General features: G+C 43.2%; 1 protein-coding gene across 1 annotated transcript in view; it reads right to left on the bottom strand.

Moving 5' to 3' along the window:
• Positions 1-11245: 11245 nt before the first annotated feature.
• Positions 11246-20303, bottom strand: part of LOC102443037 (zinc finger protein 180) — a 26134-nt gene continuing 17076 nt past the window's right edge. The window contains exon 5 of the mRNA XM_023743593.1: positions 11246-12117. Within this exon, the coding sequence (XP_023599361.1) occupies positions 11251-12117 (867 nt within the window). The 3' untranslated portion in view covers positions 11246-11250. The remainder of the gene's footprint in view (positions 12118-20303) is intronic.

The following is a 20303-nucleotide window of genomic DNA, read 5'->3' as shown; positions in this document are numbered from 1 at the left end:
AGATAGATAGCCAAAAACTAAGAACAGGTGATTGGATAACCAGATTGTGGTATATACCCATACAATGTAATACTATGCAGCAATAAAAACTATTGATATGTGTTCAAAACCATAATGATGAACAAATGAAGCAAGACATGCTGTATAATTCCATTTATATGAACTTTAGGAAAGATTAATCTGTCGTGACATAAAGTTAATCAGTGTTGTCTACAGCCAGGGGTGTGGCAAGGGGCACGAGGGAACCTTTCGTGGTGATGCAATATGTAAAGAGCTCCTTCATTTAACAATAAAAATTAGAAGCCCATTTTTAAATTATATTTCGTTTTTTAAAAGCCGATGCAAAAGTGTTATAAATAAAAATGAAATTTTTTCAGAGGCACAGTGGAGTGTATGGTATGCTTGTTTGTAGCTTCTGAAGTTCACACACAAAAAATAGAAACCTTCTGAACGAGTATATAAAAGAATGCCGAATCACAAAAAACTCAAGTGATAACATTAAGTGAAAACATAAAATTGAAAATTGTTCATATGCTCTGGCTGTAATTATATAAAATACAGCCTAGGGGAAAACAGCTGGCGTAGCAGTGTAGTAATGTGGCTTTTAATTTTTTATATTTTATTGATTTTTTTACAGAGAGGAAGGGAGAGGGATAGAGAGTTAGAAACATTGATAGGAGAGAATCATCAATCAGCTGCCTCCTGCACACCTCCTACTAGGGATGTGCCCACAACCAAGGTACATGCCCTTGACCGGAATCGAACCTGGGACCTTTCAGCCGCAGGCCGACACTCTATCCACTGAGCCAAACCGGTTAGGGCAAGTAATGTGGCTTTTAAAACGTTTTTTTATATCTATGAATCTCTGCATCAGTATTTGTGAAATGAAGACGGTAAAATAAAACCAAAACAAAGACAGAACCAATATAAAAGGCCAGCTAGTCACTGGCACATAACAAACACCTGTCTTTTATCCTTCCCAAGGAAGAGAAAGATGCTGTGTCTAACCTTTGAGAAGAGATCTTTAAGAGATCAAAATCAAAATTCAACTCACCTGGGACTTGGCCATTTTCTCCTGCTCCTTCTGGAGAAGCACAGAACCCTGGGAAGGCAGAAGTGGCAAAGGAGAAAGAAGCCATGAGACACAGGCCCTGGCACATACGGCTGCTCTGTGTGAGTTTTAAAAAGTGACCCCCTCCTTCGGCCCATAGCAGTAGCCTCTCAGCCAGGGGCCCTAGTGCATTGAACTACCTGCCCGGCTCCAAGAAGTAAGGCTAATAGTACAGAGTAAAGCGTCCTTGCTCTCATCCTGGGGACCGTGGGAAATGAAAGGCCCTGGAATGTACTGGGCATGACCACAGAGTAAAACTCAGAGGCCAACAGGTCTGGGTGGGGCATATCGCCAGGACCCCACTAATGATCCTTCTGACCCACTAGCCCTTTGTGCCTATTCCACATCCATCAAGTGGGGATCGTACCATTGTCTAGCTCACAGCTTTGTCAATACATTCAAATACGCATGCAATGCCTGAGAGCTACTCATGTTCATGGGCCTTCCTACTTCCGGCAGAAGGACTGTGGCAGGAATGAGAGCAACACATCCGCTTCTCAAAGCCTGGAAGCAGTTCCCTATATAACATCCAATTCCATGCACTGGCCCTACATTTGCTGCACTCTCCTGCTCTGCTCAGTAAAGGAGCTTTGCAAGGAGACCTGACATTTCACAGTATTTAGTGAGAGAAAGCAAGTGGGGTCTGGGGCGTCTGGCTAGCTGGCCACCTGCCAATCACCTGCCCGCCGTCTGCCAGCCACTCTGAGAAGCCCTCCATCACCTGGGCACGTTGGGGGATAATTAGAGGGTAAACAACCATTTTGCCTATGACAGTGGTTCTCAACCTTGGCTGCACATGAGAATCACCTGGGAATCTTTTTTAAATCCTGATTTGTGGGCCTCATCCTCCGGAAATTCTGTTTCTTTGTTATGGGGTGGGGCCACAACATTAGTAACAAAGAAACAGAATTTCCAGAGGATGAGGCCCAGAAATCAGGATTTTAACAAGATTCCCAGGTGATTCTAATGTGCCGCCAAGGTTGAGAACCACTGGCCTATGAGATCATTACCACATCTTTTAATCCTTAGAATCTAGAGTAGAGTGAGTACTCAAAACCCATGGAATCCAAGACTGACTGACAGCACACTCCACTGGGTAGCTGGTGAAGGGCTGGACTAGTCAATCTCTGAGTTTGCTTGGAATTGGGCGATTCTAAACCTGTAGCTCCCAAATGGGAGGAGGAGAGGATGAACTACGTTTCCAATTTCTTTTCTGGGTTTCTTATTTTACTTGCTTTGCTCAAACAACATCAAGGTCATCCGTAAAAGTGACATATTCACTTGTGGGATCATGGATAATGTTTGGCTTCCTTCAGCTATTTCTCAAGTTCTCTACGATGAGCACAAATTAACTCAATAATCAGAATATGCCTATAATCTATCTATATATAAAGAGCCAGGGTCTGTAACGTCCACAATGACCAAGGCTCGACCGAACACCGGAAGTCAGTGCTGGGTTGCCCAATAGAAAAATTTTTCTAATGAATGAAAGAAGTCTGCTTCTCTATTGAGAACAGAAATGACGCACAGCTTGTAAAATTTTCCCACGATGGGACAATGTTACCAGGAGCCAGGGGGTCACTCCCTCCTCTCTGCACCCTCTTTGAGAAGTCACAGCTGAAAGAGGAAAAGAGGTTGGAAGATGGCACAACTGAATCTCTGGTCCAGGATGAATCACAGTGGGCATCCTCCAGGCACCAGCTGGGGAGGAGACCCACTTCTTCCTTTTGAAAAGGGTGGGGAGTCATTAGCAATCCAGGAGGAGCTGCACTCCCCTGGGGCAGAGAAGGGCCAGTGGGCTGCAGCTGGAACTCAGGCTCATCACAGAAGCTTTCAGGGACGGAGTGCTCCTCCAACAGAAATAATAGATGGATAACGTCTAACATTGTTACATCTTTTTACTTCACCTGAATCTCACAACACCCCTCCTAGGGAGGTACTACTGAGGCAGGAGAGCAGTGGGAGGGTAGGAAAACTCCTTGGCAAGTAGAATGGGGATACAGACAGATAACTCAACAAACTATGGGCCAAAAGGGGCCACACGCTAACCCGACAAGCTCAGGGGAGGCCTACATGGCAGCCTTGCAAACTCAGAGACCTAAAGTAACCACAAAGGATGGTCTGAAATTAAAACTTTTTTAAAAAAATATATGTTTTTATTAATTTCAGAGAGGAAGGGAGAAGGAGAGAGAGAGAAACATCAATGATGACAGAGAATCATTGATCGGCTGCCTCCTGCACACCCCCTACTGGGGATTGAGCCAGAAACCCGGGCATGTGCTCCGGAATCAAACCCAGACCCTTCAGTTCGCAGGCTGATGCTCTATCCACAGAGCCAAACCCGCTAGGGCTGAAATGAAAACTTTTTAACTAAAAGCAGTTTATGGCTTGTCCTGGGCTAGAATGTTCCTGACAAAAGTCTATCTTTACCTCAGCAGAGTCTAAGATAACATACTTTTGAAATGCCAGGGTCACTTCCCTTTTTCCAGACCCTGCAGGGTTCAGCCAACGCACCAGAGCAGAGACTACAAATCCTCATTGTTATTTTTATCCTGTTAATTGCTGACTGGTAGGTATCCTGCACCCACCTATGAAAAGATGTGTCTATCCTTTTACTTTTCATCCAGTCCCAGAGGTTCCCCGCCTTGCTTTCTCTCACCTCCATAATCCCTCACCAATGCATTTCATGTAACCCACTTGCACCTTCTCTTGATTGTAATGTAATCATTAAGGTGCAAAACCTGCCGTTCTCAGGAGCAAAATCTCAAGCCGTTGAGATTTTGCTTCCAGACAATTGTCGATAGTTTGGCTCAGATAAACGTATATTCTCTGTAAGTTTGAGTGTTTCTTCTGTTGATAAAACTGATACCGCAATTTACAGCCAGATCTAGAAGGTCACCCAGGCGGGAAGCAGGGTCATGGGTTTAGACCTCCCCCCTGACCTTCCCTCTCTAGAGAGAACATATAGGATTCAGTTGTACTTCAGCTCCAGGCCCAGAAAAGCTGCAAAACCAGGGCGGGGAGGCCAGGGCCAGCTGCAATGACTAATGACCCCTGCCCTGGCGCTGACCAAGCAGTGCAGTGGTTCTCAACCTTCCTGATGCCGCGACCCTTTAATACAGTTCCTCATGTTGTGGTGACCCCCAACCATAAAATTATTTTCGTTGCTACTTCCTAACTGTAATGTTGCTACTGTTATGAATCGCAATGTAAATATCTGATATGCAGGATGTATTTTCATTGTTACAAATTGAACATAATTAAAGCATAGTGATTCATCACAAAAACAATATGTAATTATATATGTGTTTTCCGATGGTCTTAGGCGACCCCTGTGAAAGGGTCGTTCGACCCCCAAGGGGGTCGCGACCCACAGGTTGAGAACCGCTGAAGCAGTGGAGACCTCACCCTGAAAGTGCACACCGGGAAAGCTGATGAATCTTCTACTGAGACCCTCAGCGAGCCACCCCACGTCCCCCCTAAAAATCCCGCCTCTGGAAAGCAGCTAAAACCCCCCAACAGAAAGGAAGCCAGCCCCAGGCTCTCTGTGGATGTGGGCACGCCTCCAAAGGTGGACTTTGTATTTTCTTTCTCCTGAACTCTTAACGGTCCCCAGCATTAGTCAATAGACTCTTAGGGTAACCCCCACTCCTGCTGTGAAATCTCCCGCAGGAAGTCACGAACCCACACACTATGGGCTGGGGGTGCCTGGGCCGGTCCGCCTCCAGCGCCACTACTATTGACTGCACTCCAGGTGGGAGAAATGGAGCAATTAAATAACTCTTCAAAGACATCATCAGGAGGCGGCAGAGCGCGCAGGAGTAAGGGAGGCGAGGGAACCAGGCCCCCACCCCGAGACCCTCAAACCTGGAATCGGGACCCCGGCCCGCCCCCAACTCCATCCGAGGAGCAGGCACAGACCTGCCAACGCGGCTTCTATTCCTCCGAGCAAGAGGCACCTGCGGGCGCCAGGCCCAGGCGAGCGGGGAGGGGACGGAGGGGCCGCACTCACTCCCTACGAGAAGGCACAGCGAGCGCCAGCGCTCCGCACAGTCCCGCAACGCAACCAGGGCTGCAGCTCCCCCTCCTAGAGCGGAAGTGGCTCTGCCTGCCTGGCGCTCCTGGACTACAATTCCCAGAATCCTCCACACGGCAGCGCTTTCCTTAGGTCGCCACTTAAAAACAGCAACAACAACAACAACAACAACAACAACAACAACAACAACAACAACAACAAACGACTGTGGCCCTAGCCGGTTGCTCAGTGGATAGGGCATGGGCCTGCGAACTGAAAGGTCCCCGGTTCGATTCCCGTCAAGGGCACATGCCCGGGTTGTGGACTTGCAGGAAGCACCTGATCCATGATTCTCTCTCATCATGGATGTTTCTATCTCATTCCCTCTTCCTTTCTGAAATCAATAAAAATATATATATATTTTTAAAAATTTGTGGTGTGTTGTTCTTTTCGTTAATCCTCACCTGAGGATATTTTTTTCCATTGCTTTTCAGAAAGAGTGGAAGGGAGAGAGGGGGAGAAAAACCTCCACTGGTTGCCTTTCTCCAGCGCCCTGAGGGTGGGGAGTGAACCCGCATGCCCTTGACCTAGAATGGAACCCGCCACCCTTAGGTGCCTGGGCCGACGATCCAACCACTGAGCCACCGGCCAGGGCTAGGTTGCCACTTTTTAAAAAATGCATAAGATGGTCACTTCAGTCAGTTCTCAGGCACTATTAGCACCTGACCTCTTTTCTTTTATCTTTCCTTCTTTCCTTTTCCCTGATTTTTAAAAATCATAGCACAAATAAGTGTGACTGAAAAGTAACTGTGACTGTGCCCTGGCGGTGTCCTCAGTGGTTACAGCAGCAGCCCTCGAAGGAAGGGTCACGGGTTCCATTCCCAGTCAAGGGCTCCCCCTGGATGATAAATTGGATCCCCAGTGCGGGAGGAGCCAATCCTCAATCTCTCTCTCTCTCTCTCTCTCTCTCTCCCCCCGCCAATCCTCAATCTCTCTCTCTCTCTCTCTCTCTCTCTCTCTCTCTCTCTCTCTCTCTCTCCCTTCTTCCTCTTTCCATCCCTCCCTCCCTTCCACTCTCTCTTAAGAATCAATGGAGCCTGGGCCAGTGTGGCACAGTGGTTGAGCATCAATCCCAGGAACCAAGAGGCTCTATCCCTCAGTAGGGGTGTGCAGGAGGAAGCTGATGGATGATGTTTCTCTCTCATCCATGTTTCTATCTCTCTCTATCCCTCTCCCCTTGCTCTCTAAAAAATCAATAAAAGAATCAATGGAGAAAAATCCTTGCGTGAGGATTAACAAAACAAACAAAAACAGTAACCGTGGCTGAATATCTTACTGTCGGTTTGATGTTGTTGCTTTCTTTAGTCCACTTGTGCCTGGATGCATCCCCGACCTCTGACAGTTTATCTTCTGGGAGCTATTCATTCCGAAATGCTGAGACACACAAATAGGAAAGTAACCTCTCACCAACCCACAAAACAAATACCTAAAGTTTCTCATTTTTCTTCATTTTAAATGCTGGTTTTGAAATTAGTTTTCTGGCAAACGAAAAAACATACACTGTCAAGAAACTGAAGGAAATACTACACTGTATTTGAAAAAGAAAAGCCTACAATAAACATTGAAAATGTTTTTTTCTTTAGCTCACACTTCAAATGTCTTATCATTTATATCCACTCTGCTCTTGACATCGTAAATATGATGGGATGTTTTATTTTCATACAAGGTGGTTGAAATGAGCCATGATTATTCAAAAAATAGGTGTGGAAGTCTGGGATCCAGCTCAGATAACTGTAACAAATTCAATTCTTTCTCTCTTTTTTTGCACATTTATTGAAGTATAATTGACAAATAAAATTGTAATATATATTTAGGCCCAGGCCAGGAGTCTCATTGTTGAGAGCATTGCCCCAATACACAGGGTTTCGGGTTCGATCTCCTGTCAGGGCGCATACAAGAAGCAGCCAATAAATGCATTATGGATGGAGGAACAAGTCAATTTCTCTCTCTTTCTCTTCCTCTCTCCCCTTTTATCCCCTCTCTCTAATATTGATAAATGAAAAAAATTAAAATATACTTAAAATGTATGTGATGAATTTATATGTGTAAGTACATTGTGAAAGAATTCCCACAATCTAATTCATCCATCACCTGTTTTTTACGGTGAGAACCTTTAAGATCTACTCTGTCAACAAATTTCAACTGTAGTCAACATAGGTTTGCACCCTTTCACCAATCTCTCCCCATTTCCCCCACCCCACCTGCATCCCTCAGGCAACCACCACCATTCTACTCTGTTTCTGGGAGGTTGGCTTTTATTATTTTCTCCGAGATTTCACATATACTTCTACCATGCAGTATTGGCCTTTCTCTGTCTGGCTTATTTCACTTAACATAACGCCCTGCATTTTCATTCATGTTGTCGCAGATATTTCTCCATATTTTTTGAAACCAATGGTTGGGATTAGAGGCTCAATTTGATTCTTTTTTAAAAAATATATTTTATTGATTTTTTACAGAGAGGAAGGGAGAGAGATATAGAATCAGAAACATCAATGAGAGAGAAACATCAATCAGCTGCCTCCTGCACACCCCCTGCTGGGGAGTGTCCGCAACCAAGGTACATGCCCTTGACCAGAATCAAACCTGGGACCCTCCAGTCTGCAGGCCGACGCTCTATCCACCGAGCCAAACCAGGTAGGGCTCAATTTGATTAATTTTTAAGAAAGAATACTTTATGGGTGTTTCTTAAGCTGCCAAGAAACCTTAAGAGAGAGCAGGATGAGAAGACCTCCTCTACCAAATACCAAGACTCCTTGCAAAGCTATGATAACTAATGCACTATGGTATTGTTAAGAGTATTGAAAAATAGAGCAATCAAAGAAAATTGAGGCCAAGACAGACCTGTAATTATGTATAGACTAGAGGCCCAGTGCACAAAATTTGTGCACGGGTAGGCTCCCTAGGCCTGGCCATCGATCAGGGCCGATCAGGGCCTTCTGGCTGCTGGCTGGGACCTCCCTTCCCCAGCTGCTGGCCAGGGCCTTCCTTTGTTCCACGCTGCTCCCTGGTGGTCAGCGGACATCATAGTGAGCGATTGAACTCCCTGTCACCCGGTGGAACTCCCGACATGACACTTTACATATTAGCCTTTTATATATATAGATTATTGATTTTCCTTAAAGGTGGTACTGCAAAGTAGTGGGGAATGGGGAAAAACTTTGGTAACTGGCATAGGAACAACTAGATATTCATATGGAGAATAATTAAATTCTTCCAGAGGCAATATACACCTTGAAGATTCCATAAGTTGATTTTAATTCTGTCACCTACCAAAAAATAAATTTCAAAAAAAAAGGAAGGGGAAGGAAAGGGAAGAGGATGGGAAGAGATTAACCAGGCTTTGAACTGGCAAACTTTTGGTGCAAAGGACAATGCCCAATCATCTGAGCCACTCTGGCCGGGGCAAATGTTCTTTTATATCTATATATATCTGCAGCAGACAAAAATTTACTTCTGAAGAGCAAAGATTCACCTCTGGGGATATATTCCTTAATTTTAATCCAATATACTGTATGATATAAAGGAATCATATTATGAGTTCTTGGCCACAGGAAATTTTTAGTCAGTTACTTTATTCATTTCATTTTTCAAAGCTTTTAAGCTGTAATAAAAATAAAGGTCACTGTAAATACATAAAAAAATGGAAGTTAATGGGGAAATAATCCAAAACCTTCCTTGATCCCCTCAAAACTAGCTAATATATGGCAAATATCCTTTTCACACATTCTCTTTTGGCATGTACTCACTTTGAAAGATCATTATATCAGCCCGGCTGGTGTGGCTCAGTGGTTGAGCATCGACCTATGAACCAGGAGGTCATGGTTTGATTCCTGGTCAGTGTCCATAACAAACTTTCATTGGAACACAAAAAATGCAAGATACCACTATTTAGAGATTACTAGAATATACAGATATTCTAGTAATATATAATATTGCCAATAAAAATATATATTATTAAAATATATATTTTATTATATTATTAAAAATATATTTAATATATATTTAATATATATAAAATACATTTTATGGTTTCAGAGAGGAAGGGAGAGGGAGAGACAGAGAGAAAAACATCAATGATGAGAATCATTGATCCGCTGCCTCCTGCACACCTCCTACTGGGAATGGAGCCCACAACCCGGGCATGTGCCCTTGACTGGAATAGAACCCGAGACCCTTCAGTCTGCAGACCGATGCTCTATCCATTAAGCCAAACCAGCTAGGGCAGGGGTGGGCAACCCTTTTGCCAAAACCAGCAAAATCTCTGACTCAAAATTCTTCTGCATGCCAACCCTAATTTTTTGAGAACATGTTATGCCTACTTGATATCTCTTAAGGTGTACATATGTGAAGAACCTTGAAGAAATAATAAAATTCATTCGAGCGACAAAAATACAGTATATGATGATGAAAAATACATTTATTTTTTAATATATACATGTACACTGATAGTCCAACAGAAAACTTTATGACTCCATTTGATATTATCAGTGGGACTTTTGCTGCTGCATCACTGATGACAGAGATTTTACATCAGGTTTATATTTCGTGACCTTCAGAGATATGCACGACTACTACTTTCATCTGTCAGGCTACTCCTATTATGAGACTTAACAAAATTCATCACTGAGAACAAAGATTCACAAGCATATGTGATTGAAAACATGGAGACTAACGCTGTTGCAAAGTTTTTTAAACAGAAAAAATTTTCTGGAATGGCATTCCAAGTGCTCAATAGTTCGTTTTCGACACTTCTCTCTGGTCTCTAATCGCTTTTTTTCAATGTTTTCCAAGTCAACTCTAAGGTCAATAAATTTCTGCTTCCAAATTGAGCTACTCTGAAATTCAATCAACTGCATTTCAAAGTCAGCCATGTCTATCCACGAAAACATTTGTAAGTTTAGTTCCTCCAGTTTCATGCTGTCTGGAAACCTCATGAATTTGCTGTCTTTTCCAGTTCTCCGAATTTTGCAAATCTTGAGAAGAACTGCTCAATAGTTGACTCGATGATGTTTAAAAACAGCTTTTGAAGGCTTTGACAGTCTGCTTTGTCATTTTTTGGGAGGTCTTTGATGTGCCTCTTGAGGTTTGGGAAATATCTAAATCTCTCACCACCCACATCCCTCTTAAAGAGGTCCAGTTTCTTTTCAAAAGCCTTTATGTAACCAAACATAACATCAAGTGTCTTGCCAGTTCCTTGTAATTTAACATTTAAGCCATTCAAATGTTCACAAAAATTGTAAATGGAAGATTATAAGAGAGGGTTTCATGTGCCAGCAAAAGTTACTGGTGTGCCATGTTTGGCACACGTTCCAGGGGTTGCCCACCCCTGAGCTAGAGCAATAAAAATATTTTTTTAAATATATTTTATTGATTTTTTACAGAGAGGTAGAGAGAAGGATAGAGAGTTAGAAACATCGATGAGAGAGAAACATCGATTAGCTGCCTCCTGCACATCCCCTACTGGGGATGTGCCCACAACCAAGGTACATGCCCTTGACCGGAATCGAACCTGGGACCCTTCAGTCCACAGGCTGATGCTCTATCCACTGAGCCAAACCAGTTAGGGCTAAAAATATTTTTTTAAAAGAAAGATAATTTCTATCAATTGGACTTTACCAGGAGGGTTACAACATATTTCTCCCCTGAGTATCAGTCCTATTCCTGTTACTATGGTTTTATATCATCATTTTTATGGATTTGTTAGATTCCAAGTGATGAAGAAACCCCTTTCCACTCTCAAAACGTTATAGTGTTTTATCCCCAGCATGGACTCTCCAAAAGCTAGATGTACAACCTGACTGAAGGCATGAACACATTTCTCATTCTTTTTTTTTAAAATATATTTTATTGATTTTTCACAGAGAGGAAGGGAGAGAGATAGAGAGTTAGAAACATCAATGAGAGAGACACATCGATCAGCTGCCTCCTGCACACCTCCTACTGGGGATGTGTCCGCAATCTAGGTACATGCCCTTGACCGGAATCGAACATGGGACCCTTCAGTCCACAGGCCGACGCTCCATCCACTGAGCCAAACCAGTTTCAGCCACATTTCTCATTCTTAACGATTCTTGCCAGAGTGGACTTTCTGATGGTGCGTGAGACGTGAGCGGTGACTGAAGTCCTTCCCGCATACGTCACACGTGTACGGTTTCTCTCCAGTGTGGACTCTCAGATGGGCCTGAAGACGTGAACTCTGACTGAAGCCCTTCCCACACTCTTCACATGTAAATAGTTTCTCCCTAAGGTGAACACTCAGATGGACTCTAAGATTTGAGGGGAGACTAAAGGACTTACCACACTCCTCACACTTATGGGGCTTCTCTCCCGTGTGCACCCTCTGATGATGGCGAAGATTCAAGCTCCTGCCAAAGCCTTTCCCACACTCCTCACATGTGTAAGGCTTCTCCCCAGTGTGGCCTCTCTGATGGTACAGAAACTGTGAGCTGTACCTAAAGCCCTTGCCACAGACATCACATGTGTATGGCTTCTCCCCAGTGTGGACTCTCTGATGGGACTGAAGGCCAGAGGACTGACTGAAGCCCTTCCCACACACACCACACGTGTACGGTTTCTCTCCAGTGTGGACTCTCTGATGGACTTGAAGATTGGAAGCCTGACTGAAGCCCTTCCCACACTCCTTACATCTGTAGGGTTTCTCTCCCGTGTGAACCCGAAAATGGATGTGAAGATCTGTATTGCGAGTAAAGCCTTTCCCGCACACCTCACATTTGTACGGCTTCTCTCCAGGGTGGAGTCTCTGGTGGCATATTAACGGTGAATTGTGACTGAAGCCCTTACCACAGACATCACACTTATAAGGTTTCTCCCCAGTGTGGACCCTCTGATGGATGTGATAGTGGGCAGCCTGAGTGAAGCCCTTCCCGCACTCCTCACAGGTATAGGGTTTCTCACCCCTGTGGACCCTCTGATGAACACGAAGATTAACACTCCAACCAAAGCCCTTGCCGCACTCTTCACATTTATAGGGTTTCTCTCCAGTGTGAGTTCTGCAGTGAATGTGAGACCTGTGCTGCTACGGAATCCCTTGCCACAGCTGTCACATCCACAGGACTGTATAGGTCTTTATGGCGGCGTTGCTGCATGGGCCTCATGGTGGAGTAAACCATCAGCCATTGGTGACGGAACCCCCTGGCCCCCTCTCCCTCTTCAGAGTTCCTGGGTTTGCAACTGAAAGTTCCAACTCTCCAACCACAGTTGGTTCGTCTGACAACCAGCCCCCAACTTTCTGACAACGGTGCTTTCCAAAAGTAACCTCATTAACAAACGCTCGGGTGTGGTTGAAAGGAGCTTATCATGAATAGCATGACGCCCATTTCCCCTCTATGTCTCTGAAGCCATTTCAGGATTTGAGGATAACAGGCCAAATATTGTAACAAATGATGTTGCTGTTGCTCTTCTCACTTAGGATTTGGGAAGCCATGAACCAAGAACCATGGACAGAGGCCAAAATGTACATTTATTATAAATCTCAATTTCACATTTTATAGTGTTTGGTATATAGGAATTACATACTTTAATTTTTAGAAGTGTTTTTAATTTTTGATGCTACATAAATGGAATTATTTTTAATTTCATTTTTCAATTATTAGCTTCTTCCATCTAGAAACACAATTGATTTTTGAACATCAACCTGCAGCCTGTTACCTTCCTATAGTCATCTACTCTAAAAGCATGTCTTCACATTCCTAAAGATTCTATGTATAAACTCATAACCTCTGCAAATACATACTTTTAGTTCGTTCCACTCATTTCCTGAATACAGGTGACAGCGTCAGACCTTCACCACTTCACATAGTGGTGACACCACTGTAATTAACCCGGGTATTAATTCACTGGAAAGGAGCAAAGGAAAGACCAAATAGTATGGGTGTACCATTTGTGCAGCTTTGCCAGGAAGCTGCAATTTATTTATTAAAATATATTTGTATTGCCCTAACCGGTTTGGCTCAGTGGATAGAGTGTCGGCCTGCGGACTGAAAGGTCCCAGATTCGATTCCGGTCAAGGGCATGTACCTTGGTTGCGGGCACATCCCCAGTAGGAGGTGTGCAGGAGGCAGCTGATCGATGTTTCTCTCTCATCGATGTTTCTAACTCTCTATCCCTCTCCCTTCCTCTCTGTAAGAAGTCAATAATTATATATATATATATATATATATATATATATATATATATATATATGTACATTTGTATTGATTTCAGAGAGGGAGAGAGAGATAGAAACATCAATGATGAGAGAGAATCACTGCCTGCCCCCTACTGGGGATCAAGCCTGCAAGCTGGGTATATGCCCCTGACCGAGATTGAACCTGGGACCTTTCAGTCTGTAGGCCAACGCTCTATCCACTGCGCCCAACCAGCTAGGGCAAGAAGCTGCAATTTAGACGCATACCCATTAAGTCTCAGCGAAATAGGGAAGGTACTTGCTTGTCAGTCACACCTGGGAACAGGTCATTGGCCAGAGTAGGCATGGCCACTGTAATCACAGGAAGATTTAAGATACTTAAGCTCCTAAACAAAGGATATTAAATTCTAACCATTAAAAAATAAATAAATAAATAAATAAATAAATAAATAAATTCTAACCATTCACATTAACAGGGAATACTTGTCCTTTTTTTTATTTTTTAAGGGAAACTGTCTCATGTTACCAAGCCTCTTATGGGACCGAGGGTGTTAAAAAAATATATATGAGAGCATGGCAGGTGACTAGCCCAGTTATTAGAAACCAGAAAAAAAGAAATAACGTCTTTCTATCTCAGGCAATGGAGATAATAGACATCCCGTGTCCAGACAAACAGGATGAAGGGCTCCAGCAAGATCAGAGGCCACCAGAATCACCGTGTGGATGGAGTTAACTGAACCCAACAGAATAGGACCTGATCAACACCAATGCTGGTAACCTCCGCACCAGGGCACAACTGTATTGCCATTTCCGGAAGGTCTCTGCCCCCGTGCAGGAGGCGCAAGAGTGGCCGCGGGAGTCTGTGCAGATCCTAGGACCTGGTGACACGACAGGAAGCTGGGAAAAATTGGGGAGGCTCCTGCTTCCCCAGCTATCCAACCTCTTTCCCCAAGGAGGCGAGTTTTCTCTCCCCAAATCAACAGTAATACAATTTCCATTCCTCAAAAGTGCCTACTTTGGCATAAAATATTATTCACACCATGAATTTGAGAACCTATGCTTCGTTGAATACAACTATCTTGGAGCCCTAGCTGGTTTGGTTCAGTGGATAGAGGCTTGTGGACTGAAGCGTCCTGGGTTTGATTCTGGTCAAGGGCACATGCCCGGGTTGCAGGCTCGATCCCCAGTAGGAAGTGTGCAGGAGGCAACTGATCAATGATTCTCTCTCATCATTGATATTTCTATCTCTCCCTCTCCCTTCCTCTCTGAAATCTCTCTCTCTCTCTCTCTCTCTCCCTCTCTCTCTCTCTCTATACACACACACACACACACACACACACGTATAAAGAAAACAATTATCTTGGAAATTTTATTAGAATCCCACTGTATTTATCGATTAATGTTGGGAAAACCAGCTGCTGTATAAAACTGAGAGTTATTATATAAGAACAGTTGATATTGTCAAGTCTTCTTTATGCCTCTCAATTGTTCCAAGTTTTATTCACATAAATCAAATTTATTCCTAGGTATTTTACCTTTTGTTGCTATTATAAATTTCGTCTTTACTATCATTCTATTTTCTAACTGCTTAGTTTTTGTGTCAGAGCAAAAGTTTATTTTTGTTATAAAAAACTCTTTAAGTTTACTATAATTAAGAATATCTACTAGTTTTTTTAATACTTGACATGCGATATTATATTATAGGTGTAAAACATAGTGATTAGACATTTATATACCTTATTAAGTGATCACAATGAGCCTAGTACCCATCTGACACCATACATAGTTATTAGCATATTGTTGACTATATTCCCTATGCTATACTTTACATCCCCATAACTATTTTGTAACAACCAATTTGTACTTCTTTTCTTTTTTAAAAAGATATGTTGTTATTGATTTCAGAGAGGAAGGAAGAGAAATATTGATGAGAGAGAATCTTTGATTGGCTACCTCCTGCACGCCCCCTACTGGGGATTGAGCCCACAACCAGGGCATGCACCTGGACTGGAAATCAAACCATGGCCTCCTGGTTCATAGGTCAATGCTCAACCACTGAGCCACGCTGGCCGGGCCCAATTTGTACTTCTTAATCCATTTACCTCTTTCACCCATTCTCTAACCCCCCTCCCATCTGGCAACAGTCAAAATGTTCTCTGTTATGTATGTATTTCTTCTTCAGGGAACTTTTGGTAGTCTGTATCTTTCAAGAAATTTGTTGATCACACCCAAATTGTTAAACTTATTGGCATAAAGTTGTTCATAATACAGTATTTTTTTATTAGTCTTTTAATGTATGTGGAACCTGTTGTGCTATCTCCTCTTTCATTTCTAAAATTGGTAATTTGTATTTTCTGTCTTTTAATTCTGGTTAGAGGTTTATCCATTTTATTGTGTAGCTTTTGGTTTCATTAATTTTCTCAATCACTTTTCCATTTCTTATTATTTCATCGATTTCTGCTCATTTCCTTCTTTGAGCATAATTTGTTTTAGTTTCTTTTTAAAAAAGTACATTTTTATTGATTTCAGAGAGGAAGGGAGAGAGGAAGATAGAAACATCAATGATAAGAGAGAACCATCAATTGGCTGCTTCATGCAGGCCCTCCACTAGGGATTGAGCCTGCAACCAAAGCATGTGCCCTGACCAGTAACCAGTCACCTCCTGGATCATAGGTCAACACTCAACCACTGAGCAACGTCAGGCAGGCTGTTTTAGTTTCTGGAAGTGAAAGATTTGAGACCTTTCCTCTTTTCTAAAGCCAGAATTCAATGCTATAAAATTTTCCTTAGTTATTGACTGCATCCCACAAGTACTGGTATGTTGTATTTTCAGTTTTGTTCAGTTTAAAATATTTTCTAATTTGTCTTGTAATTTCTTCTTTGACACATGGATAATATATTACCAAGTGTGTTGTTGAATTCCCAAATACTTCAATTCATTATGAGAGACTTGAGAGGACTCATCTGCATATCTCTGAAGTCACAAATTCTAGTCTTCTTGGTCTCTCTGCACTCTAATACCTGTCTCCTCAACTGAGTGAAGACTGCTGTCTGCTCTGTGGTCTGAGAACTGCCTCTTGAATCTTAAAAAATTTTATTGATTTTAGGGAGAGTGAGGAAGGGAGAGAGAGAGAGAAACATCTGTTTGTTGTTCCACTTACTTACACATTCATTGGTTGATGCCTGCATGTGCCCTGACGGGGGATCAAACCCCAAACCTTGGCATATCCATACAATGCTCTAAGCAACGGACCTACCCAGCCAGGGCTGCCTCTAGACTTCCAGCTGGTAAATCACAGGACTTGTTTCATTCATTTCCTTTCTCTTAAGGGTCAGAAAGAAGCCTGTTCTGCCTATTGTCTAAGGTCTGAAAACTATTATTCCATCTATTTGGTTTGGGTTTAGAATTGTTTGAGATAAAAGGGTACATCCAGCCTCTGCTACTCCATTGGGGGGGGGGGGGGAATAAAAATTATTCACTCTGTTGTACCATCCCAGCTGAACCTGTCCTAGAATTTGCTAAAATTACATTGCTGCCCTCCAGACAGGACTACCCTTCCTTTTGGTTGCAATGGACTGGAAATGTTTGGACACTAAGGCAGAGCCCTGTCAAGCACAAGCCCAATATGTGAATATAACCTGCCCTGCTGGCTCCAGCTCTCACTTAAGGTAATGGAACCAGCAACATTTTAGTGCTCAGGACAATGCCCAACCAACTGAGCCACACCGGCCAGGGCACCCCCCCCCCCCACTTAAAAAAACCTTTCTGAGAGCCAAGACCTAGAACTCATGGTGAGAGCTAATGAGATTTTTCTCAAAGATCTTCTCCCATGTCAAATTCCATCTCGCTTTCTTTTACTTGGGAAACATTTCTCCATAAACATCTTAAGAAGAAAGATACATAACAAGAAGCAAAGGGATTTTCTCAAACAGAAGAGACACGGAGGGGAGGCCACAGGGCCACATTCTGGTGCCTTTGGTTTAGGACAATGGCTGTACCTCTCCGTGGCTTCTGATGCTTTGAGAAGTAAATTGGTGGCAGAAGCCATTTTCCCATCTAGAGTCATCCGAACTGCCTACCTTCTATAATCAGCTCTGAAATGTCAGATGTTCACTTCCCCAACCCCACCTACTTAGGTCAAGTCTTCTGAGGGATTGTGGGAGAAGAGCTTCCTCCAAGATGAAAAAGAAAAGCCCCTCCCTTCCTTCCTGTTAGGATGTTCACTATATGAAGAAATGCTAGTGGAGGTGTGGCAGCAACCGTGAGGAACAGGCAAGGAGAAGAGCAGAAAAGTAAACCCCAAAGTGAGTCCCTTTACCCTACCAGTGGTCAGCAAACTCATTAGTCAACAGAGCCAAATATCAACAGTACAACAACCGAAATTTCTTTTGAGAGCCAAATTTTTTAAACTTAAACTATATAGGTAGGTACATTGTTATTAACTTAATTAGGGTACTCCTAAGGCTTAGGAAGAGCCACACTCAAGGGGCCAAAGAGCCGCATGTGGCTCATGAACCCCGGTTTGCCGACCACGGCCCTAGCCGGTTTGGCTCAGTGGATAGAGTGTCGGCCTGCGGACTGGGAGGTCCTGGGTTCAATTCCGGCCAAGGGCACATGCCCAGGTTGCAGGCTCAATCCCCACTAGGGGGCGTGCAGGTGGCAGCCAATCAATGATTCTCTCTCATCATTGATGTTTCTATCTCTCACTCTCCCTTCTTCTCTGAAATCAATAAAGAAATATATATATTTTTAAAAGTGAGTCCCTTTGCTCACTGCCATCCTGAGAAAATCGTGGAAACACCGACCTTTAGAGTTCTTGTAAGCAAACCCCTACAGTAGCTGGGAACTCTGTCTGTTGTAGCTGGTGATGTCCCACTTGATGAACAAGAATCAGGTGAGACTTTCCCCGAGAACCCTCCATAGCGCCCACTCCTTGCATCTTCCTATAAAAAATAAAAATAGAAAGCATACTTCTTCAGGCAGAGTATATGGAGTCGGCCTTTCCTTAAGCCAAAGTTAATGGAGAGACCCATTGTCAGACTCCTCTGACAACCTTGTAAGAATAAATTGGTGACATCCGGCACAATGATTACAAAAAATAATAATTTTATTACATTGGTGTGGAGGCCCCTCTCATAAGTAACACTGTTACTAAATTGGGAATCTATTTGCCTTGTTCTTGATTTCCAATCCTCATGCGTCTCACCATGTGTCTGGGCTTGATTTAGCTCAGAATAATACTTTTCAACCAGTTGGATACAGGTTAATAAGTAAACTGATAAGTATCTGAGTTTACCCCAGCCCAATGGGCCTAAAAGTATTTCTAGCTTGTAGGTGTTCCAATCCTATTGTAATATACTTCTCAAATACATCCCAACCCCTTCATTATCGAGTTACTTTCATTAATAAGAGTTTCAGCATCATGACTGCAGTGGCCCTTAGAGGAACTGAGAAATAGCATTATTGATTTATGTAGATTAACACATACAATTCTTTATAAAAACATCCAGTCTTTTCTCTCCCCAGTAACAATATTCAGGACCTTTTAGGGTAAAGTCAGATGTCTTTCTGAATGCTATGATAATACAGATTCATAAAGTTCAAATCTAACCAGTAAAATTACACCGAGTGCCAGCTGCACGGGAAAGAGCTACTAACAAACTTATGGTCGTATGGTGATGCTCCACCAAGGGGTGGGGTGGCAGGAAACCAATTATAGTCTAATTTATTGGACACGCGTGGTAGATGGAGTACTCTTTTCCACAGGAGAAAGTGAGCCCATATTTTCAATCAGTTTCCAGCAGATCTGCTGAAAAATCCTGAGTGGTGTGCAGTTCTCCAACCTTGAACAATGGGAGCAACTGTTAGAAGCAGGAGGATTAAGGAAACGAAACTGGAAAAAGAAATTCCAACTAAACTCCTACTTAGACATTTGGTTCCTAAACCTTGCTTGAGAGTTGCTCCTTGCCTTTCTCCCCTTTATGGTCTGTATCCTGGATAATTTACACTTTGCCTGCCCCACCCCATCCCCACGTGATGAGGTGGGCCATATTCATTTAAAATGTTGTTTCCTTCCTAAGCTTTAATAGAGAAAATGAGGTCTCACTTAAGGTGGAAGGTCAATAATCCCACTTTAAAAAATTGGCTCCCGCCCTGAACAGTGTGGCTCAGTGGATAGAGCATCGGCCTGTGGACTGAGGGGTTCCGGTTTTGATTCCAGTCAAGGGCATGTACCTTGGTTGCAGGCACATCCCCAGTAGGGGGTGTGCAGGAGGCAGCTGATCAATGTTTCTCTCTCATCGATGTTTCTGGCTCTCTATCCCTCTCCCTCTCTGTGAAAAAATCAATAAAATGTATTAAAAAAAATAAAAAACCGGCTCGCTTCAATGATAAACGTGACCAAATATGCCTGAGGATGGGCACATTTATTAATGGCATCTTTATGTGTCATTGCCCAGCTCATGGCCTACCCACCAGAGAGGCAGCTAATGAAGAGGCCACGTTCTGAGTGCCAGCGAGGGGCCTGAGCTAGAATTTAGATGCCCCTTTTCAGTCAGTGTGGGATGAAACCTGTAGTTTCCAGATCATCATTCCAGTAAAGGTTCTATTTCCTGTATGAACCTACATATGAGACTATTTTATCATTTGTCATAAACTCAGATGCTGAACAACACTGGCCTGAAGGACAATTTGGACTGATCAATGAGCATTTCCTGTGAAGAAGGTTAGAAGCTGAGTTTGGGCCTATTAGGGACTGCATGTTTGTGTGCTCCCAAATTCATATGCTGAAATCCTAACTCCCTGTGTGATTGTTAGGAGGTGAGGGCCTTTGTGAGGTAACTGGGTCATGAGGGTAGAGTCCTCTTAAGTAGGATTCATAGCCTTATAAAAGAAGCCCCAGTGACCTCTCTCCACTATTTTCCCAAGTGAGGACACAGCCAGATGGCCACCTGATAACCAGGAAGTG

The sequence above is a fragment of the Myotis lucifugus genome, unplaced genomic scaffold (genome assembly GCF_000147115.1).
Source record: "Myotis lucifugus unplaced genomic scaffold, Myoluc2.0 scaffold_402, whole genome shotgun sequence".
NCBI classification, from domain to species: Eukaryota; Metazoa; Chordata; class Mammalia; order Chiroptera; family Vespertilionidae; genus Myotis; species Myotis lucifugus.
The sequence above is the reverse complement of the archived record's forward strand: the minus strand, read 5'-3'. Positions and strand labels throughout refer to the sequence as shown.